The sequence below is a fragment of the Oncorhynchus gorbuscha genome, unplaced genomic scaffold (genome assembly GCF_021184085.1).
Source record: "Oncorhynchus gorbuscha isolate QuinsamMale2020 ecotype Even-year unplaced genomic scaffold, OgorEven_v1.0 Un_scaffold_2404, whole genome shotgun sequence".
In the NCBI taxonomy this organism is placed as follows: domain Eukaryota; kingdom Metazoa; phylum Chordata; class Actinopteri; order Salmoniformes; family Salmonidae; genus Oncorhynchus; species Oncorhynchus gorbuscha.
The window spans coordinates 27,703-52,202 of NW_025746926.1; the positions used below are offsets into that span (position 1 = coordinate 27,703).

At 44.4% G+C, this 24,500-nt stretch overlaps 1 protein-coding gene across 3 annotated transcripts in view; it reads left to right on the forward strand.

Annotated features, from left to right (window-relative positions):
* The window catches only part of LOC124025745 (beta-1-syntrophin-like), a 56,579-nt gene that overhangs the window by 25,699 nt on the left and 6,380 nt on the right, over positions 1 to 24,500 (forward strand). For all 3 annotated transcript variants that reach the window (XM_046339080.1, XM_046339081.1, XM_046339082.1), the window contains exons 3-5: positions 3,185 to 3,392; positions 7,637 to 7,773; positions 8,888 to 9,084. In XM_046339080.1, coding sequence (XP_046195036.1) covers positions 3,185 to 3,392; positions 7,637 to 7,773; positions 8,888 to 9,084 — 542 coding nt within the window. The remainder of the gene's footprint in view (positions 1 to 3,184; positions 3,393 to 7,636; positions 7,774 to 8,887; positions 9,085 to 24,500) is intronic.

Here is a 24,500-nt window from a genome sequence, read left to right on the forward strand (position 1 = left end):
TTCCAACACTCTACTCAGCAAACTGGATGCAGTTCATCACAGTGCCATCCGTTTTGTCACTAAAGCACCTTATACCACCCACCACTGCGACTTGTATGCTCTAGTCGGCTGGCCCTCGCTACATATTCGTCGCCAGACCCACTGGCTCCAGGTCATCTACAAATCCATGCTAGGTAAAGCTCCGCCTTATCTCAGTTCACTGGTCACGATGGCAACACCCATCCGTAGCACACGCTCCAGCAGGTGTATCTCACTGATCATCCCTAAAGCCAACACCTCATTTGGCCGCCTTCGTTCCAGTACTCTGCTGCCTGTGACTGGAACGAATTGCAAAAATCGCTGAAGTTGGAGACTTTTATCTCCCTCACCAACTTCAAACATCTGCTATCTGAGCAGCTAACCGATCGCTGCAGCTGTACATAGTCTATTGGTAAATAGCCCACCCATTTTCACCTACCTCATCCCCATACTGTTTTTATTTATTTACTTTTCTGCTCTTTTGCACACCAATATCTCTACCTGTACATGATCATCTGATCATTTATCACTCCAGTGTTAATCTGCAATATTGTAATTATTCGCCTACCTCCTCATGCCTTTTGCATACATTGTATATAGACTCCCCTTTTTTTCTCTGTGTTATTGACTTGTTAATTGTTTACTCCATGTGTAACTCTGTGTTGTCTGTTCACACTGCTATGCTTTATCTTGGCCAGGTCGCAGTTGCAAATGAGAACTTGTTCTCAACTAGCCTACCTGGTTAAATAAAGGTGAAAAAATAAAAATAAAAATAAAAACCACTATGAAGAGGAAATCAGTCACTGAGGGGTTAGACCACAGCTAACCTTTTTAATGACGAGCCAATGGCTCACATACAGAGCATTCAGAAAGTATTCAGACCCCTTGACTCTTTCCAAAGTCTTATTCTAAAATGAACAAATAAATAAAATCCTCATCAATCTACACACAATACCCCATATTAACAAAGCAAAGAGTTTTTTTTTTGTGTTTATAACAAAAATGAAATATCACTTTTACAGCACATACGTCTTACCTCTGGTGTCAGTGTTGCAGTATCACACTAACAGTAGAACGACAGCAACAAACATGACAATATAACCATCACAGTAGTGATGTTTTATCCAGTCTGTTCCAATACACATCAGATGTATATCACACACTACCACAACCAAGCATTAGTTTGTATTGAGTGATATTTACTGGCGTCACGACAATGTTTTGATGGTGTATTAAGTACTTCCATCGTTTCAGCACGTTGCTCACAACAACAGGCCAACCTTCAGGTACTTTAGAGCTACATACTGGAAGATGCCTGTTACCACACAAACACACATGCTGCTATCTGAGATGTTCCGGACGTGTGCTGCAGGCTTGTTGTAGCTGACTGGTAGAGAGGAGCAGAGCTCGTCACTGGTGGAAATGTAAACAGCTGTTAGGTGAGAGACGTCCACACTACCCAGCCAGGAGAGGAGAGAGTTTCCTGCACCTTTCACAGCTTTATTTAGCTGCTAAACAGCTGTTAGGTGACAGACGTCCACACTACCCAGCCAGGAGAGGAGAGAGTTTCCTCCCTCCTCAGACAGATTTACTGCATCTCTCTCTCTCTGTCTCTCTCTCTCTCTAACTCTCTAGAGAGGAAAGAGTTTCCACCCTCCTCAGACAGATTTACTGCATATCTCACTCTTCCAGAGAGAGAGAGAGAGAGAGACAGAGACAGAGAGAGAGAGAGACAGAGAGACAGAGACAGAGAGAGAGAGAGAGAGAGAGAGAGAGAGAGAGAGAGAGAGAGAGAGAGAGAGAGAGAGAGAGAGGCAGTAAATCTGATGCAGTAAATATGTCTGAGGGAGGAAACTCTCCCCTCTCTGGAGACACAGACAGACAGAGAGACAGAGAGAGAGAGAGAGAGACTGTGTGTGAAACGATGCTCAAGTGTAAAACAGTTTTTTCATGCTTATTTTAGCTTGAGATATTTGCCTTTTGCGAGCAGTTTTTTTTCTCTCAAATAAAAAGCAGTTTGTCAGTGGAAAACGAACAGGTAGACAGACCATCATTGACCAGGAAAGGCATTGAAAGATTTGCCACACAGTGAGTCCACTTTCTAAATCTGGCCTTGGCTTCTTTAATGGCTCAGTAGTTAGTGTCCCATGTTGGAGAGATGACCTGACTGGATGTGGATGGGCCTTGAATGGGGAGAACACACCTGGGTTCAAATACTATTTGAAGTCTTTCAAATACTTTAGTTGTGCTTGATTGAGCTTGTAAGTGCAATGCCCACCCATCTGGCACTCCAGGCAGACTAAAGCAAACGCTCAAGGTATACAAAATGATTACAAATGGTCTCTGAACCCAGCAGGTCTGGGGGAGAGCTTGGACCTCTTTCCAGGAACCAGCCAGCCAGCCAGCCAGCCAGCCAGCCAGCCAGCCAGCCAGCCAGCCTCTAACTAACGTAAACACTTCAGCTCGCTCCATAGGACATCTGACTTCTGTTTCTCCTCAAGTCTCTGGTTTCTATTTTTAACTGTGGTGGGGGACTGGGGAGAGGGTTGGTGGAGGCGAGTAGGAGAGAGAGCACCTGCAGTTGATCTAGTGGTTTGTGACATCATGATAACATGGTCTCCCACTGTCTCTGCTTAATGACAGGTAGATTTATCAACAGGGGTCATATTCAAGGCCCAGGTCTCTGAGGTGAATACGGTTTCCTTCAACCTTGTTCATTTGATTTATGTTTTGTTGTTTGCTGAATGGATTCATAATAGACTTAGCTAATGTTTCCAATACCAAAAAGGCTTGAAACTTACTGCACATCCCACAGGTGACAAACCAAACTTTATCAACCCATGATGAATAAAGAAAAGTCTGTAAATAAATACACACCCACTGTACACAGTGCTAGGTACATCAAAGGAAATGTTTATCTTAGCCAGAAGACGAGACGCTGTGAGAAACAGTCTTTTAGTGGTGCTTGGGATCATTTCCATTCACTGAGGACATCATCAAGCACACAGGGGCCATCTTCCTTTCCCTTCAAAGGGAAGTATTCTTTGTTGAACTGAAGAAGCCTTTTTCTCATGTCCACTGAAAGCTGTGCTATGGGAGCTATTTGCCTGTGACCAAACTAATTCACAGCTTTCTGAATGTCTCTCCGTCTGTTTGTGTTCTCCAGGCAGTTAGAGCTGCACTCTCCAGACGCCAAGCATACGGTGGTGTTACGGTGTAAAGACACAGCCTCGGCCCAGGCCTGGTTCGAGGTCATGCAGTCGGCGACCTCTAACCTCATCAACAAGGTCATCACGGAGGTCAAAGAGCACACGGGAAGAACAGGAATCGCAGGGAGCAGAGAGATCAGACACCTGGGCTGGCTGGCTGAGAAGGTAGGATCTACTCTGTACTTTATTGAATGTTGGTGCAGGAAAACACCTGAAAGGAACGTGCTCACCTTTAATCAGACCTATAATATGCCTTCACAGACCACCTTCTGATATTAACTCATATGTGATGTTTGTGAGGCAGACCTATAATAATGCCTTCACAGACCACCTTCTGATATTAACTCATATGTGATGTTTGTGAGGCAGACCTATAATAATGCCTTCACAGACCACCTTCTGATATTAACTCATATGTGATGTTTGTGAGGCAGACCTATAATAATGCCTTCACAGACCACCTTCTGATATTAACTCATATGTGATGTTTGTGAGGCAGACCTATAATAATGCCTTCACAGACCACCTTCTGATATTAACTCATATGTGATGTTTGTGAGGCAGACCTATAATAATGCCTTCACAGACCACCTTCTGATATTAACTCATATGTGATGTTTGTGAGGCAGACCTATAATAATGCCTTCACAGACCACCTTCTGATATTAACTCATATGTGATGTTTGTGAGGCAGACCTATAATATGCCTTCACAGACCACCTTCTGATATTAACTCATATGTGATGTTTGTGAGGCAGACCTATAATAATGCCTTCACAGACCACCTTCTGATATTAACTCATATGTGATGTTTGTGAGGCAGACCTATAATAATGCCTTCACAGACCACCTTCTGATATTAACTCATATGTGATGTTTGTGAGGCAGACCTATAATAATGCCTTCACAGACCACCTTCTGATATTAACTCATATGTGATGTTTGTGAGGCAGTTATACGATGGTGAGCCAAGCATTCTTGGAACCTCATACAGTATAGCTGATGCAGTAGTTGCCAACAGAAGAAGCCCAGATGGGGGCTTTGTAGTGTTCCTTCTATACAGTACAGCAGCAATTGATCCCAGGTGACTTTTCCCTGCGTGACTCCAGGTTTTCCCCCCTCCTCGTCCTCCTCTAAATCCTCTTTCATCACTCTCTTATTAGTCAGGGCCTGCCTGGCAGAGAGAGAGCGAGACGGCTAATACTGAGTAGACTATAGGCCTGAACTTTGGGCAGTCAGTCAACCAGTCAGACAGTCAGTCAGTCTGCCAAGCCAGAGGATGCTTTCCAGGCTTCTTAATGAGTTCCTCTTGTATTACTGCCTGCCTGTCCCATTGTGAGTCCCAAATGGCACCCTAGTGCACTATATAGGGAATATGGTGCCATTTGGGATGCAGAGTCTGGAGTCTGTGAATAATTATAAGGGCCTAAAGCCTTTCAGCGTGTGTGGAGTGGAGTGGTCTGCCTCAGGCTTCGCCTGCCGTCCCATGTTCCTTTGTACAACGTCAATCTGACACACTCAGGAGTCTGAATCTCTACTTAGCTGTGTGATGGTCAACACACTACAGGCTGGAGTCAGTCTCTACTTAGCTGTGTGATGGTCAACACACTGCAGGCTGGAGTCTGAGTCTCTACTTAGCTGTGTGATGGTCAACACACTACAGACTGGAGTCAGTCTCTACTTAGCTGTGTGATGGTCAACACACTACAGGCTGGAGTCTGTCTCTACTTAGCTGTGTGATGGTCAACACACTACAGGCTGGAGTCAGTCTCTACTTAGCTGTGTGATGGTCAACACACTACAGGCTGGAGTCAGTCTCTACTTAGCTGTGTGATGGTCAACACACTACAGGCTGGAGTCTGAGTCTCTACTTAGCTGTGTGATGGTCAACACACTACAGACTGGAGTCAGTCTCTACTTAGCTGTGTGATGGTCAACACACTACAGGCTGGAGTCTGTCTCTACTTAGCTGTGTGATGGTCAACAAACTACAGACTGGAGTCTGTCTCTACTTAGCTGTGTGATGGCCAACACATTAGACTGGAGTAAGTCTCTACTTAGCTGTGTAATGGTCAACACGCTACAGACTGGAGTCAGTCTCTACTTAGCTGTGTGATGGTCAACACACGACACAGCAGACCCTCTGGAGTTCAGCATGCTAATGTGATCAGATATCAGAGAAGAGAGGGAGGAGAGGAGAGGAGAAGAGAAGAGAAGAGAAGAGAAGAGGAGAGGAGAAGAGAAGAGAAGAGAAGAGAAGAGAAGAGAAGAGAAGAGAAGAGAAGAGAAGAGAAGAGAAGAGAAGAGGAGAGGAGAGGAGAGGAGAGGAGAGGAGAGGAGAGGAGAGGAGAGGAGAGGAGAGGAGAGGAGAGGAGAGGAGAGGAGAGGAGAGGAGAGGAGAGGAGAGGAGAGGAGGAGAGGAGAGGAGAGGTGGGGATCCTTGTTTTACAGCCTTGTTGAGGTTGCTCTGTGCAACTGTCCTGAGCCTGGGCTTTAACCACAGACTTTATATTCACTCGCATACTATAGCCAATTATACTGTGGCAGCGTTTTAAATGTAATGATTGTTACACACTAATTATGTGGTTGTGTAGGCTTTAGTTAGAGCTACGTTTGTGAGCCTGTATATGGTGTTTTAATATGGTTACCTGGCAACATGTGTTGGTAATGTTATAGGATTGACCTATGGCCACCAGAATCACATGTTCTCACAACTAGCTGAGGACTTCATAGTGAGGCAAGAGGCTTATGGTTATGAGGATTGTGCTGTAACTTTCATCATAAGGATTGTGCTGTAACTAGGCGTTCATAATGAGGATTGTGCTGTAACTAGGTGTTCATAATGAGGATTGTGCTGTAACTAGGCGTTCATAATGAGGATTGTGCTGTAACTAGGCGTTCATAATGAGGATCGTGCTGTAACTTTCATAATGAGGATTGTGCTGTAACTTTCATAATGAGGATTGTGCTGTAACTAGGTGTTCATAATGAGGGTTGTGCTGTAACTAGGTGTTCATAATGAGGATTGTGCTGTAACTAGGTGTTCATAATGAGGATTGTGCTGTAACTAGGCGTTCATAATGAGGATTGTGCTGTAACTAGGCGTTCATAATGAGGATTGTGCTGTAACTTTCATAATGATGATTGTGCTGTAACTAGGTGTTCATAATGAGGGTTGTGCTGTAACTTTCATAATGAGGATTGTGCTGTAACTTTCACAATGAGGATTGTGCTGTAACTAGGCGTTCATAATGAGGATTGTGCTGTAACTTTCACAATGAGGATTGTGCTGTAACTAGGTGTTCATAATGAGGATTGTGCTGTAACTAGGTGTTCATAATGAGGATTGTGCTGTAACTAGGTGTTCATAATGAGGATTGTGCTGTAACTAGGTGTTCATAATGAGGATTGTGCTGTAACTAGGTGTTCATAATGAGGATTGTGCTGTAACTAGGTGTTCATAATGAGGATTGTGCTGTAACTAGGTGTTCATCATGAGGATTGTGCTGTAACTAGGTGTTCATCATGAGGATTGTGCTGTAACTTTCATAATGAGGATTGTGCTGTAACTTTCATAATGAGGATTGTGCTGTAACTTTCATAATGAAGATTGTGCTGTAACTTTCATAATGAGGATTGTGCTGTAACTTTCATAATGAGGATTGTGCTGTAACTTTCATAATGAAGATTGTGCTGTAACTTTCATAATGAAGATTGTGCTGTAACTTTCATAATGAAGATTGTGCTGTAACTTTCATAATGAGGATTGTGCTGTAACTTTCATAATGAGGATTGTGCTGTAACTTTCATAATGAGGATTGTGCTGTAACTTTCATAATGAGGATTGTGCTGTAACTAGGCGTTCATAATGAGGATTGTGCTGTAACTTTCATAATGAGGATTGTACTATAACTTTCATAATGAGGATGGTTATGCTGTATAATGTTATGCAAGCCGGTGTTGTATTGGGTGTCTGGGAGTTGAGAGTTTATCTACAGGCCAAGATAAATAAACTGTATAAAGTGCCTTCCTGTGAAAAATAACCAAGATTTTGTTACTAAGACTTAGTTACATAGAGAAAAATGCTGAAGACATTCAAGGTTGTGTCTTCGCTGTTAGTTTTATGTGCTTATCACTCTTGCTAAATTGTATTTTCTAGTCCATAACATTCCCTCCATTGCACCAGTAACCCCCATGCAAATGACAGCAGCAGCCTGTCACTCTGTGTGGTGTGTTTTCTCCCAGACAGAGAGTATTCTAACACTGTGTGGTGTGTTTTCTCCCAGGCAGATAGTATTCTAACACTGTGTGGTGTGTTTTCTCCCAGACAGAGAGTATTCTAACATGGTGTGGTGTGTTTTCTCCTAGACAGAGAGTATTCTAACACTGTGTGGTGTGTTTTCTCCCAGACAGAGAATGAGAAGCAGCAGTGGAAGCCAGTGCTGGTGATGGTGACAGAGAAAGACCTGCTCCTCTATCACAGCCTTCCACGCATGAAGGCTTCCTGGCACAGCCCTGCACACACATACCCACTGTTAGCTACACGGTACGCTACACACACCCTCACTCTACTAGCCACAAGAGAAATAGCTGCTGCTATCCACACAGTAAGCAAAATACACTGTCTTCCTGCTAGTCAAATAGCAAAACACATTTATCTTATCTTAGCCACATGGTTAGTAGCATCCACCCTGAACAACTCAACCATGACCACATGATAATCCTCCGCCACTCCAAACACACGTACCCTCTTGGCCAAGCATTAATCAGAACACATCTACCCTCTTGGCCAAGCATTAATCAGAACACATCTACCCTCTATTGGCCAGGCATTAATCAGAACACATCTACCCTCTATTGGGACAGCATTAATCAGAACACATCTACCCTCTATTGGCCAGGCATTAATCAGAACACATCTAGCCTCTATTGGCCAGGCATTAATCAGAACACATCTACCCTCTATTGGGACAGCATTAATCAGAACACATCTACCCTCTATTGGCCAGGCATTAATCAGAACACATCTAGCCTCTATTGGCCAAGCATTAATCAGAACACATCTACCCTCTATTGGCCAAGCATTAATCAGAACACACATACCCTCTATTGGCCAGGCATTAATCAGAACACATCTACCCTCTATTGGCCTCATGGTGCAGAACACATCTACCCTCTATTGGGACAGCATTACTCAGAACACATCTAGCCTCTATTGGCCAAGCATTAATCAGAACACATCTACCCTCTATTGGCCAGGCATTAATCAGAACACATCTAAATCTATTGGCCTCATGGTGCAGAACACATCTACCCTCTATTGGCCAGGCATTAATCAGAACACATCTACCCTCTATTGGCCAGGCATTAATCAGAACACATCTACCCTCTATTGGCCAAGCATTAATCAGAACACATCTAAATCTATTGGCCTCATGGTGCAGAACACACGTGAAAGATGAGGTGGCACTGGAGGACAGGTCCACAACATGTTTCCATTACTGAACACAGCCAAGAACTCTGTTACTATTTATAATGTTATCAGTCATTACACCTTTATGTCCTTGATGTGAAGAGGGTTATATGGTTACAACCCTGACTAGCTAGTCTATCTCAACAGCAGGCACTTAGAATACAACAGAATGTGTGTCTGTCTGTAGGCTGGTGCACTCTGGTCCCGACCGAGGCTCTCCCCAGCTGGGCGTGGAGCTGTCCTTCGCCACACGTACGGGAACCAGACTGGGCATCGAGGCCCACCTGTTCAGAGCTGAGACCTGTCAGGACCTTTCACTGTGGACCAGGCACATCGTTACGGGCTGTCACTCCTCTGCCCAGATGATCAAAGAAGTCAGTACCAGTGAGTACCACTACGCTGATCCTGCTATAAGACTGTGTGAGCCCGCTGAGCTAAAGCCTTGATTAACCAAGTCACTACCAGTGAGTACCACTACGCTGATCCTGCTATAAGACTGTGTGAGCCCGCTGAGCTAAAGCCTTGATTAACCAAGTCACTACCAGTGAGTACCACTACACTGATCCTGCTATTAGACTGTGTGAGCCTGCTGAGCTAAAGCCTTGATTAACCAAGTCACTACCAGTGAGTACCACTACACTGATCCTGCTATTAGACTGTGTGAGCCTGCTGAGCTAAAGCCTTGATTAACCAAGTCACTACCAGTGAGTACCACTACACCGACCCTGCTATAAGACTGTGTGAGCCCGCTGAGCTAAAGCCTTGATTAACCAAGTCACTACCAGTGAGTACCACTACACTGATCCTGCTATTAGACTGTGTGAGCCTGCTGAGCTAAAGCCTTGATTAACCAAGTCACTACCAGTGAGTACCACTACACCGACCCTGCTATAAGACTGTGTGAGCCCGCTGAGCTAAAGCCTTGATTAACCAAGTCACTACCAGTGAGTACCACTACACTGATCCTGCTATTAGACTGTGTGAGCCTGCTGAGCTAAAGCCTTGATTAACCAAGTCACTACCAGTGAGTACCACTACACCGACCCTGCTATAAGACTGTGTGAGCCCGCTGAGCTAAAGCCTTGATTAACCAAGTCACTACCAGTGAGTACCACTACACTGATCCTGCTATTAGACTGTGTGAGCCTGCTGAGCTAAAGCCTTGATTAACCAAGTCACTACCAGTGAGTACCACTACACTGACCCTGCTATTAGACTGTGTGAGCCCGCTGAGCTAAAGCCTTGATTAACCAAGTCACTACCAGTGAGTACCACTACACCGACCCTGCTATTAGACTGTGTGAGCCCGCTGAGCTAAAGCCTTGATTAACCAAGTCACTACCAGTGAGTACCACTACACCGACCCTGCTATAAGACTATGTGAGCCCGCTGAGCTAAAGCCTTGATTAACCAAGTCACTACCAGTGAGTACCACTACACCAACCTTGCTATAAGACTATGTGAGCCCGCTGAGCTAAAGCCTTGATTAACCAAGTCACTACCAGTGAGTACCACTACACCGACCCTGCTATAAGACTATGTGAGCCCGCTGAGCTAAAGCCTTGATTAACCAAGTCACTACCAGTGAGTACCACTACACTGATCCTGCTATTAGACTGTGTGAGCCTGCTGAGCTAAAGCCTTGATTAACCAAGTCACTACCAGTGAGTACCACTACACTGATCCTGCTATTAGACTGTGTGAGCCTGCTGAGCTAAAGCCTTGATTAACCAAGTCACTACCAGTGAGTACCACTACACCGACCCTGCTATAAGACTGTGTGAGCCCGCTGAGCTAAAGCCTTGATTAACCAAGTCACTACCAGTGAGTACCACTACACTGATCCTGCTATTAGACTGTGTGAGCCTGCTGAGCTAAAGCCTTGATTAACCAAGTCACTACCAGTGAGTACCACTACACCGACCCTGCTATAAGACTGTGTGAGCCCGCTGAGCTAAAGCCTTGATTAACCAAGTCACTACCAGTGAGTACCACTACACTGATCCTGCTATTAGACTGTGTGAGCCTGCTGAGCTAAAGCCTTGATTAACCAAGTCACTACCAGTGAGTACCACTACACTGACCCTGCTATTAGACTGTGTGAGCCCGCTGAGCTAAAGCCTTGATTAACCAAGTCACTACCAGTGAGTACCACTACACCGACCCTGCTATTAGACTGTGTGAGCCCGCTGAGCTAAAGCCTTGATTAACCAAGTCACTACCAGTGAGTACCACTACACCGACCCTGCTATAAGACTATGTGAGCCCGCTGAACTAAAGCCTTGATTAACCAAGTCACTACCAGTGAGTACCACTACACTGATCCTGCTATAAGACAATGTGAGCCCACTGAGCTAAAGCCTTGATTAACCAAGTCACTACCAGTGAGCCTAGGTAGACATTAGCTTGGGGAGTAACTTAAATCAAGGTTAGTTGTGATGTTAAGTGTGGTTGTAACATAGACGGGTTTGTCAGTCTCAGTACAGTACTCATAGCTGCAGTATTTGGTAAGGGGAGTTACTGATGGGCAGTCACATGGAAGACATTGAGAAAGGAACGGAATGTCACTGTGAGATCCTGTGTGTGTGGTCTGTGTATGTGTAGTGTGTGGTTAGTGTGGTCTGTCTGTGGTCTGTGTGTGTGGTCAGTGTAGTCAGTGTGGTCTGTCTGTGTGTCTGTGGTCTGTGTGTGTGGTCAGTGTGGTCTGTCTGTGTGTGTGTGGTCCGTGTGTCTGTGGTCTGTGTGTGTGTGGTCCGTGTGTGTGTGTAGTCTGCTTGTGTGTGTGGTCTGCCTGTGTGTGTGTGTGTGTGTGTGTGTGTGTGTGTGTGTGTGTGTGTGTGTGTGTGTGTGTGTGTGTGTGTGTGTGTGTGTGTGTGTGTGTGTGTGTGTGTGTGTGTGTGTGTGTGTGTGTGTGTGTGTGTGTGTGTGTGTGTGTGAGGTCTGTGTGTGTTGTCTCTGTGTGTGTGTGGTCTGTGTGTGGTTTGTGTGTGTGGTCTGTTACTCTGTGAGGTATGTGTGGTCTCTCTCTCTCTGTGTGTGTGTGTGTGTGTGTGTGTGTGTGTGTGTGTGTGTGTGTGTGTGTGTGTGTGTGTGTGTGTGTGTGTGTGTGTGTGTGTGTGTGTGTGTGTGTGTGTGTGTGTGTGTGTGTGTGTGTGTGTGTGTGTGTGTGTGTGTGTGGTGTGTGTGGTGTGTGTGTGTGTGAGATAAACAAAAGTGAAATAACCAATCAAAGTGAACAGTAAACATAACACTCACAAATGTTTCAGAGGAATATTATGTATATGTACAGTATTGTAACAATGTGCAAATAGTTAAAGTACAAAAGGGAAAATAAATAAACATAAATATGAGTTATATTCTCTCTCTCAATATGGCTCACATTACTTTTACTGGCGTCACTACAATGTTTTGGTGGTGTATTAAGTACTTCCTTCGTTTCAGCACGTTGCTCACAACAACAGGCCAACCTTCAGGTACTTTAGAGCTACATACTGGAAGATGCCTGTTACCACACAAACACACATGCTGCTATCTGAGATGTTCCGGACGTGTGCTGCAGGCTTGTTGTAGCTGACTGGTAGAGAGGAGCAGAGCTCTCGTCACTAGTGGAAATGTAAACAGCTGTTAGGTGAGAGACGTCCACACTACCCAGACAAGAGAGGAGAGAGTTTCCTGCACCTTTCACAGCTTTATTTAGCTGCTAAACAGCTGTTAGGTGACAGACGTCCACACTACCCAGCCAGGAGAGGAGAGAGTTTCCTCCCTCCTCAGACAGATTTACTGCATCTCTCTCTCTCTGTCTCTCCCTCTCTCCTCTCACTCTCTCTCTCTCTCTCTCTCTCTCTCTCTCTCTCTCTCTCTCTCTCTCTCTCTCTCTCTCTCTTTCCCTCTCACCTCTCTCTTTCTTTCTGTCTCTCTCTCCTTTCCCTTTCTCTCTCTCCTCTCTCTCTCTCTCTCTCTCTCTCTCTCTCTCTCTCTCTCTCTCTCTCTCTCTCTCTCTCTCTCTCTCTCTCTCTCTCTCTCTCTCTCTCTCTCTCTCTCTCTCTCTCTCTCTCTCTTTCTCTCTCTCTCTCTCACAGCTTTATTTAGCTGCTAAACAGCTGCTTCATTTACAAGGAGGATCTCTCTCTCTCCTCGTCCTCTGTCATAAGCTACAGTGGAGGTCAGACACATGTTGGGAATGGGAGAGACAAAGGGAGGAGGGATTTTACTCACTGACTTAGTTCAGTTGATCAGAGTTTATTACAACATGTCAAAACAAACCTGTGTCCCAAATAGCACCCTAATACCTATACAGTATAGTGCACTACATCTGACTAGAGCCCTATCCAGTGACTAAGGGAACTATATCACAACATGTTGTTACTGATCCAGTGACTAAGGGAACTATATCACAACATGTTGTTACTGATCCAGTGACTGAGGGAACTATGTCACAACATGTTGTTACTGATCCAGTGACTAAGGGAACTATATCACAACATGTTGTTACTGATCCAGTGACTGAGGGAACTATGTCACAACATGTTGTTACTGATCCAGTGACTGAGGGAACTATGTCACAACATGTTGTTACTGATCCAGTGACTGAGGGAACTATGTCACAACATGTTGTTACTGATCCAGTGACTAAGGGAACTATATCACAACATGTTGTTACTGATCCAGTGACTGAGGGAACTATGTCACAACATGTTGTTACTGATCCAGTGACTGAGGGAACTATGTCACAACATGCTGTTACTGATCCAGTGTCTGAGGGAACTATGTCACAACATGTTGTTACTGATCCAGTGACTGAGGGAACTATGTCACAACATGTTGTTACTGATCCAGTGACTGAGGGAACTATGTCACAACATGTTGTTACTGATCCAGTGTCTAAGGGAACTATGTCACAACATGTTGTTACTGATCCAGTGACTGAGGGAACTATGTCACAACATGTTGTTACTGATCCAGTGACTGAGGGAACTATGTCACAACATGTTGTTGTGCAGTAGTCCAGTAGTCGACCCAAAACATCGGCGATGCAGAAGGGGCAGACGAAGCGTCCACCTGGTCAGACTCCGTAGAAGTGCATATCGCCCACCGCTCCTGAGTATACTACTAGCCAATGTCCAGTGTCTTGACAACAAGGTAGACAAAATTCGAGCAACGGTTGCCTTCCAGAGAGACAGAGATTGTAACATTCTCTGTTTCACGGAAACATGGCTCAGGATATGTTGTCGGAATCAGTTCAGCCACCGGGCTTCTCCATGCATCGCGCTGACAGAGATAAAGACCTCTCTGGGAAGAGGAAGGACGGGGGTGTATGCTTTATGATTAACGACTTATGGTGTAATCATAACGACATACAGGAACTCAAATCCGTCTGTTCACCCAACCTAGAATTCTTTACAATCAAATTTTACCTACCAAGAGAATTCTCGTCAGGTATAGTCACAGTTGTGTACATTCCCCCGCAAGCAGACATCAAGACGGCCATCAAGGAATTTCACTGGACTATACGCAAACTGGAAACCATACATCCTGAGGCTGCATTTATTGTAGCTGGAGATTTTAACAAAGCACAGTTGAGAACAAGGCTACCTAAATTCTACCAGCATATCGATTGCGCTACGCGCATGGGCAATACACCACTGCTACTCAAACTTCCGTGATGCATAAAAAGCCCTCCCCTGCCCTCCCTTCGGCAAATCCGACCACAACGCCATCAGAAACTCAAACAGGATGTACCAGTAACGAGAACCATTCAACGCTGGTCCGACCAATCGGAAGCCACGTTTCAAGATTGTTTTGATCACGCGGACTGGAAAATGTTCCTGTCAGCCTCAGAGAACAACGTCGACCTATACGCTGACTCGGTGATTTTGTTTCTAAAGAAGTGCATTGGAGATGATGTACCCACTGTGACTATTCAAACCTTCCCCAACCAGAAACCATGGATGGATGGCGGCATTTGTGCAGAACTGAAAGCGCATTTAACCATGGAATTAGGTCTGGGAATATGACGGAATATAAACAGTGTAGCTATTCCCTCTGCGAGGCAATCAAACAAGCGAATTGCCAGTGCAGGGACAAGGTGGAGTTGCAATTCAACGGCTCAGACACAAGACGTATGTGGCAGGGTCTACAGGAAATCACAGACTACAAAAAGAAAACCAACCACGTCACGGACACTGACGTCATGCTTCCAGACAAACTAAACGCCTTTGCTTTGAGGATAATACAGTGCCACCCCCGCGGCCGGCTAACAAGGACTGCCCCCCCCTCCTTCGCCGTGGCTGACGTGAGTAAAACGTTTAAACATGTTAACCCTCGCAAGGCTGCTGGCCTAGACGGCATCCCTAGCCACGTCCTCAGAGCATGCGCAGACCAGCTGGCTGGTGTGTTTACGGACATATTCAATCGCTCCCTATTCCAGTCTGTTGTCCCTACATGCTTCAAGATGGCTACCATGGTTCCTGTACCCAATAAGGAAAAGATAACTGAATTAAATTACTACCACCCCGTAGCACTCACTTCTGTCATCATGAAGTGCTTTGAGAGACTAGTCAAGGATCATATCACCTCCACCTTACCGGCCAGCCTAGAGCCTAGACCCACTTCAGTTTGCATACCTCCCCAACAGGTCCACAGATGATACAATCGCCATCCCACTGCCCACTGCCCTGTCCCATCTGGACAAGAGGAATACCTATGTGAGAATGCTGTTCATTGACTACAGCTCAGCATTCAACCCCACAGTACCCTCCAAGCTCATCATCAAGCTAGAGGCCCAGGGTCTCAACCCAACCGTGTGCAATTGGATCCTGGACTTTCTGACGGGCCGCCCCCAGGTAGTGAAGGTAGGAAATAACATCTCCACTTCCGACCCTCAACATTGGGGCCTCACAAGGGTGCATGCTCAGCCCCCTCTTGTACTCCCTGTTCACCCATGACTGGGTGGCCATGCAATGCCTCCAACTCAATCATCAAGTTTACAGACAACACAACATTAGTGGGCTTGATAACCAACAATGATGAGACGGCCTACAGGGAGGAGGTGAGGGCCCTCAGAGTGTGGTGTCAGGAAAATAACCTGTCACTAAATGTCAAGAAAACAAAGGAGATGATCGTGGACTTCAGGAAACAGCAGAGGGAGCACCGCCCTATCCACATCGACGAGACCGCAGTGGAGAAGGTGGAAGGTTTTAAGTTCCTCGGTGTACACATCACAGACAAACTGAATTGGTCCACCCACATAGACAGTGTGGTTAAGAAGGCCAACAGTCCCTCTTCAATCTCAGGATGCTGAAGAAATTTGGCTTGTCACCCAAAACCTTGACAAACTTTTACGGATGCACAATCGAGAGCATCCTGTCGGGCTGTATCACCGCCTGGTACGGCAACTGCACTGCCCTCAACCACAAGGCTCTCCAGAGGGTGGTGTGGTCTGCACAACGCATCACCGGGGGCAAACTACCTGCCCTCCATGACACCTACAGCACCCAATGTCACAGGAAGGCCAAAAATATCATCGAGGACATCAACCACCCGAACCACTGCCTGTTCACCCCGCTACCATCCAGAAGGCGAGGTCAGTACAGGTGCATCAAAGCTGGGACCGAAAAACTGGAAAAAAGCTTCTATCTCAAGGCCATCAGACTGCTAAACAGCCATCACTAGCACAGAGAGGCTGCTGCCTACATTGAGACCCAATCACTGGCCACTTTAACAAATGGATCACTAGTCACTTTACACAATGCCACTCTAAATAATGGCAATTTAATAATGTTTACATATCTTACATCACATGTATATACTGTATTTTATACCATCTATTGCACCTTGCCTATGACACTTGGCCATCGCTCATCCATATAGATTTAGATTTGTGTGTATTAGGTAGTTGTTGGGGAATTGTTAGATTACTTGTTAGATATTACTGCACTGTCGGAACTAGAAGCACAAGCATTTCGCTACACTTGCATTAACATCTGCTAACCATGTGTATGTGACAAATACAATTTGATTTGAAACTAATACAATATGTCTGGACAGGGTATAGAATAGGAAACTAATAAACTTTGTCTGGACAGTGTCTGTGAATCTGTGAAAGAGGCATGCTATGGTCCTCTATGGACCTCTATGGTCCTCTATGGACCTCTATGGACCTATGTGGCCCTCTATGGACCTCTATGGACCTCTATGGTCCTCTATGGAACTCTATGGTCCTCTATGGTCCTCTATGGACCTCTATGGTCCTCTATAGTCCTCTATGGACCTCTATGGTCCTCTATGGACCTCTATGGACCTCTATGGACCTCTCTATGGACCTATATGGTCCTCTATGGTCCTCTATAGTCCTCTATAGTCCTCTATGGTCCTCTATGGTCCTCTATAGTCCTCTATGGACCTCTATGGTCCTCTATGGACCTCTATGGACCTCTATGGTCCTCCATGGTCCTCTGGAGTGTGTGGTTGACTGTTTTTGTCTCTTTGTAGACTGTGACATTTGGCTAAATCTTTGTAATCTTTTATTTACAGTGAGAACGTTGTTAATATTAGTATTACAATATTTGTCCTAAGAATAGCTGAACTCTACGTCGGGGTCTGGGCCTAGCGCCATGTTGTGGGGTTTTAGAGGAAAAAGGCCCATTTTGGCTGAGGAGTTACATTTCCATTGATGATTATTACGGAGACTGCGTCCCAAACGGGACCCTATTCCCGAACGCAGTGCACTACACATGGTACCATTTAGAACGCATCTTGAGGAATTAGGGTTTTCGCGTTTGAGGCCAACTTGACCGTTATTCAACGGGCTCAAAATAAAACCATGGTCAGAATCAGATATTGTTTTATTATTTGTAATGTATTCACAATTTCTGATGTATTATTTATTATCTCTCATCTATTGTTAAGGGCATGTATTTATCCACTGGCAGGTTCCTGTTGTGATCAGTGGTCTGTAATACAGAGGTATTGTTGATAGACTGACTATAGGGGGTTATAACGTCATCACAGTTATTTGCTTGATAGACTTGACTACAGTTGTGTTTGTTTGGTAGACTGTTGACTATAGGGGTTTATGATGTCATCACAGTTGTGTTTGCTTGGTAGACTGTTGACTATAGGGGTTTATGATGTCATCACAGTTGTGTTTGCTTGGTAGACTGTTGACTATAGGGGTTTATGATGTCATCACAGTTGTGTTTGCTTGGTAAACTGTTGACTATAGGGGTTTATGATGTCATCACAGTTGTGTTTGCTTGGTAGACTGTTGACTATAGGGGTTTATGATGTCATCACAGTTGTGTTTGCTTGATAGACTGTTGACTATAGGGGTTTATGATGTCATCACAGTTGTGTTTGCTTGGTAGACTGTTGACTATAGGGGTTTATGATGTCATCACAGTTGTGTTTGTTTGGTAGACTGTTGACTATAGGGGTTTATGATGTCATCACAGTTGTGTTTGCTTGATAGACTGTTGACTATAGGGGTTTATGATGTCATCACAGTTGTGTTTGTTTGGTAGACTGTTGACTATAGGGGTTTATGATGTCATCACAGTTGTGTTTGCTTGATAGACTGTTGACTATAGGGGTTTATGATGTCATCACAGTTGTGTTTGCTTGGTAGACTGTTGCCTATAGGGGTTTATGATGTCATCACTGTTGTGTTTGTTTGGTAGACTGTTGACTATAGGGGTTTATGATGTCATCACAGTTGTGTTTGCTTGGTAGACTGTTGACTATAGGGGTTTATGATGTCATCACAGTTGTGTTTGCTTGATAGACTGTTGACTATAGGGGTTTATGATGTCATCACAGTTATTTGCTTGATAGACTTGACTACAGTTGTGTTTGTTTGGTAGACTGTTGACTATAGGGGTTTATGATGTCATCACTGTTGTGTTTGTTTGGTAGACTGTTGACTATAGGGGTTTATGATGTCATCACAGTTGTGTTTGCTTGGTAGACTGTTGACTATAGGGGTTTATGATGTCATCACAGTTGTGTTTGTTTGGTAGACTGTTGACTATAGGGGTTTATGATGTCATCACTGTTGTGTTTGTTTGGTAGACTGTTGACTATAGGGGTTTATGATGTCATCACAGTTGTGTTTGCTTGGTAGACTGTTGACTAAAGGGGTTTATGATGTCATCACTGTTGTGTTTGTTTGGTAGACTGTTGACTATAGGGGTTTATGATGTCATCACAGTTGTGTTTGTTTGGTAGACTGTTGACTATAGGGGTTTATGATGTCATCACAGTTGTGTTTGCTTGATAGACTGTTACCTATAGGGGTTTATGATGTCATCACAGTTGTGTTTGCTTGGTAGACTGTTGACTATAGGGGTTTATGATGTCATCACAGTTGTGTTTGCTTGATAGACTGTTGACTATAGGGGTTTATGATGTCATCACAGTTGTGTTTGCTTGGTAGACTGTTGACTATAGGGGTTTATGATGTCATCACAGTTGTGTTTGCTTGGTAGACTGTTGACTATAGGGGTTTATGATGTCATCACAGTTGTGTTTGCTTGGTAGACTGTTGACTATAGGGGTTTATGATGTCATCACAGTTGTGTTTGTTTGGTAGACTGTTGACTATAGGGGTTTATGATGTCATCACAGTTGTGTTTGCTTGGTAGACTGTTGACTATAGGGGTTTATGATGTCATCACAGTTGTGTTTGCTTGGTAGACTGTTGACTATAGGGGTTTATGATGTCATCACAGTTGTGTTTGCTTGGTAGACTGTTGCCTATAGGGGTTTATGATGTCATCACTGTTGTGTTTGCTTGGTAGACTGTTGACTATAGGGGTTTATGATGTCATCACAGTTGTGTTTGCTTGATAAACTGTTGACTAAAGGGGTTTATGATGTCATCACAGTTGTGTTTGTTTGGTAGACTGTTGACTATAGGGGTTTATGATGTCATCACAGTTGTGTTTGTTTGGTAGACTGTTGACTATAGGGGTTTATGATGTCATCACAGTTGTGTTTGCTTGGTAGACTGTTGACTATAGGGGTTTATGATGTCATCACAGTTGTGTTTGCTTGGTAGACTGTTGACTATAGGGGTTTATGATGTCATCACAGTTGTGTTTGCTTGGTAGACTGTTGCCTATAGGGGTTTATGATGTCATCACAGTTGTGTTTGCTTGGTAGACTGTTGACTATAGGGGTTTATGATGTCATCACAGTTGTGTTTGCTTGGTAGACTGTTGACTAAAGGGGTTTATGATGTCATCACAGTTGTGTTTGCTTGGTAGACTGTTGCCTATAGGGGTTTATGATGTCATCACAGTTGTGTTTGCTTGGTAGACTGTTGACTATAGGGGTTTATGATGTCATCACAGTTGTGTTTGCTTGGTAGACTGTTGACTAAAGGGGTTTATGATGTCATCACAGTTGTGTTTGCTTGGTAGACTGTTGACTAAAGGGGTTTATGATGTCATCACAGTTGTGTTTGCTTGGTAGACTGTTGACTAAAGGGGTTTATGATGTCATCACAGTTGTGTTTGCTTGGTAGACTGTTGCCTATACGGGTTTATGATGTCATCACAGTTGTGTTTGCTTGGTAGACTGTTGACTATAGGGGTTTATAATATAATAATATATGCCATTTAGCAGACGCTTTTATCCAAAGCGACTTACAGTCATGTGTGCATACATTCTACGTATGGGTGGTCCCGGGGATCGAACCCACTACCCTGGCGTTACAAGCGCCATGCTCTACCAACTGAGCTACAGGAGTGTTTGCTTGGTAGACTGTTGACTATAGGGGTTTATGATGTCATCACAGTTGTGTTTGTTTGGTAGACTGTTGACTATAGGGGTTTATGATGTCATCACAGTTGTGTTTGCTTGATAGACTGTTGACTATAGGGGTTTATGATGTCATCACAGTTGTGTTTGTTTGGTAGACTGTTGACTATAGGGGTTTATGATGTCATCACAGTTGTGTTTGCTTGATAGACTGTTGACTATAGGGGTTTATGATGTCATCACAGTTGTGTTTGTTTGGTAGACTGTTGCCTATAGGGGTTTATGATGTCATCACAGTTGTGTTTGCTTGGTAGACTGTTGACTATAGGGGTTTATGGTGTCATCACAGTTATGTTTGTTTGGTAGACTGTTGACTAAAGGGGTTTATGATGTCATCACAGTTGTGTATGCTTGGTAGACTGTTGACTAAAGGGGTTTATGATGTCATCACAGTTATGTTTGTTTGGTAGACTGTTGACTAAAGGGGTTTATGATGTCATCACTGTTGTGTTTGTTTGGTAGACTGTTGACTATAGGGGTTTATGATGTCATCACAGTTGTGTTTGCTTGGTAGACTGTTGACTATAGGGGTTTATGATGTCATCACAGTTGTGTTTGTTTGGTAGACTGTTGACTATAGGGGTTTATGATGTCATCACAGTTGTGTTTGCTTGGTAGACTGTTGACTATAGGGGTTTATGATGTCATCACAGTTGTGTTTGCTTGGTAGACTGTTGACTATAGGGGTTTATGATGTCATCACAGTTGTGTTTGTTTGGTAGACTGTTGACTATAGGGGTTTATGATGTCATCACAGTTGTGTTTGCTTGGTAGACTGTTGACTATAGGGGTTTATGATGTCATCACAGTTGTGTTTGCTTGATAGACTGTTGACTATAGGGGTTTATGATGTCATCACAGTTGTGTTTGCTTGGTAGACTGTTGACTATAGGGGTTTATGATGTCATCACAGTTATGTTTGCTTGGTAGACTGTTGACTATAGGGGTTTATGATGTCATCACAGTTATGTTTGCTTGGTAGACTGTTGACAATAGGGGTTTATGATGTCATCACAGTTGTGTTTCCTTGGTAGACTGTTGACTATAGGGGTTTATGATGTCATCACAGTTGTGTTTGCTTGGTAGACTGTTGACTAAAGGGGTTTATGATGTCATCACAGTTATGTTTGCTTGGTAGACTGTTGACTATAGGGGTTTATGATGTCATCACAGTTATGTTTGCTTGGTAGACTGTTGACTATAGGGGTTTATGATGTCATCACTGTTGTGTTTGCTTGGTAGACTGTTGACTATAGGGGTTTATGATGTCATCACTGTTGTGTTTGCTTAATATTGTAACTTAAGCACCTAAAGCACACACGCAGGAGAAGGGCTCTCTATCAAGGAGTGACCCCTATACTGAATATCATACTGTATGTCACGTGTGGGAAAGAAATCTAACATAGACATTGGCTTGGGGATAAACTACTCTCAGACCCTATATGGTTAGAGCTTGGGGATAAACTACTCCTAGACCCTACAGGGTTAGAGCTTGGGGATAAACTACTCCTAGATCCTACAGGGTTAGAGCTTGGGGATAAACTACTCCTAGACCCTACAGGGTTAGATATTGGGGGTAAACTACTCCTAGACCCTACATGGGTAGAGCTTGGGGATAAACTACTCCTAGACCCTACAGGGTTAGAGCTTGGGGGTAAACTACTCCTAGACCCTACAGGGTTAGAGCTTGGGGGTAAACTACTCCTAGACCCTACAGGGTTAGAGCTTGGGGGTAAACTACTCCTAGACCCTACAGGGTTAGAGCTTGGGGAAACACTACTCCTAGACCCTGTATGGTTAGAGCTTGGGGATAAACTACTCCTACACCCTACAGGGTTAGAGCTTGGGGATAAACTAGGACTCACAGATCCTACAGGGCTAGAAATCACTCAAAAGTCCGTAAATGACCTTTTAAGGATTCTGGTAGTTATAGTAACCAAACTGGATCCACCTTGCTTTCCTTGGGGAGGTTTCTGTGTTTTGCCACTCTGAAAGGAGGGTCTTTGTGTCTGACTGAAAGCATCTTTGTGTGTGTGTTTCCCTGTTGGTGGGAAAGTGGTGGGAGTCACACAGGTCAAGCATTCAGGTAGGGAGTAGTATTTCCTTATTGTGGAACAGAAAAAACACAAACACCTGAGAGTGTTGGGTACATGTTAGTTTGACCTCTGACCTTTCCATACAACTTCTTCCCACAGGTAATTCTAAGTCAGTATTAAGAGAATGTTGTTGTGACAGCAATATGAGGACGATATGATACGGACAATGCCTTTAACACAACAATACCTTTCGGACTACCCTCTAAAGAAGATAAGTCCTTTGTGAAACTGCCTTTCCAAGAAACAGTGTGTGTTGATCAGTAAAGTGTTCCATCTTAGCTTGAGTCTTTACAAAAGGCTGTTACCGCTTCACAGAGAGCCACACAAGCCTTAGAGGGATTGGCAGAGCTTTACTGGAACACATGTAAAGTGGTTTCAGAAGTATCTTGTTGACACTGATCCAATAGAGCTGGTCCATCCTGCTCTCAGCACAGGAGATCCTGTCTGATGAGCATGGAGCAATGTCGAGGGCTGGGATTGACAGCATGGGAATCGATATATCTGACACACAGATCAGTGTATTGTATATGGGACAGACAAGGAATCAGACGTTCAAAGAGTACAACATTATATATTTTAAAAAATCTATAGGTAGGGGCGGCAGTGGTTAGAGTGTAGGGGCAGGCAGGTAGCCTAGTGGTTAGAGTGTAGGGACGGCAGGTAGCCTAGTGGTTAGAGTGTAGGGGCGGCAGGTAGCCTAGTGGTTAGAGTGTAGGGACGGCAGGTAGCCTAGTGGTTAGAGTGTAGGGGCGGCAGGTAGCCTAGTGGTTAGAGTGTAGGGACGGCAGGTAGCCTAGTGGTTAGAGTGTAGGGGCGGCAGGTAGCCTAGTGGTTAGAGTGTAGGGGCAGGCAGGTAGCCTAGTGGTTAGAGTGTAGGGGCGGCAGGTAGCCTAGTGGTTAGAGTGTAGGGGCGGCAGGTAGCCTAGTGGTTAGAGTGTAGGGGCGGCAGGTAGCCTAGTGGTTAGAGTGTAGGGGCGGCAGGTAGCCTAGTGGTTAGAGTGTAGGGGCAGGCAGGTAGCCTAGTGGTTAGAGTGTAGGGGCGGCAGGTAGCCTAGTGGTTAGAGTGTAGGGGCAGGCAGGTAGCCTAGTGGTTAGAGTGTAGGGGCGGCAGGTAGCCTAGTGGTTAGAGCTTTGGACTAGTAACCGAAAGGTTGCAAGATTGAATCCCCGAGCTGACAAGGTAAAAATCTGTCTTTCTGCCCCTGAACAAGGCAGTTAACCCACTGTTACTAGGCCATCATTGAAAATAATAATTTTTTCTTAACTGACTTGCCTAGTAAAATAAAACAGGCAAAGCAGGGACATAAATGGTAGTTTTAAAAGGGATTGATTAGAAAAACAACAAATGTGAAATACAGCCTTGTCTGTTTTTTGTCTAAGTACGAATACAAGCCAAATCCCTTATCTGGATTTAAAATGGCTGACATCTGCTCCAGAACTAATTTCCCACCCACTAGCAGCAAGCAGCAGTTGTCCTAATATACAGCCAGAACAGGGCCTTGTTTTCACCCAGCTGTTGTCCTGTTACAGGCTGGAAGTATAAGGTTCAGGAATGACCTAGCAGTACATAGCTTGTTGGGGTCTAGTAGCAACACTCCCAGCACAAGAACATAGTGTATATTGCAAGCCTGGAGACAGTGGTTGGAATCCTGCGTCCTCCCTTCCTACTGTTCCTAGCTGTTCTCTAGCTGCCCCTTTGATTTGGGATGTGTGTACAGTTTAAACAATACTGAAAGATTAGTGGAACTTTATTCACCCAGCAGTATGTTGTCTTGTTCCAGGCTGTGTGTACAAGGGCCAGGAGTTACCCCATTCTATTGTTCTGTTCCAGGCTGTGTGTACAAGGGCCAGGAGTTACCCCATTCTATTGTCTTGTTCCAGGCT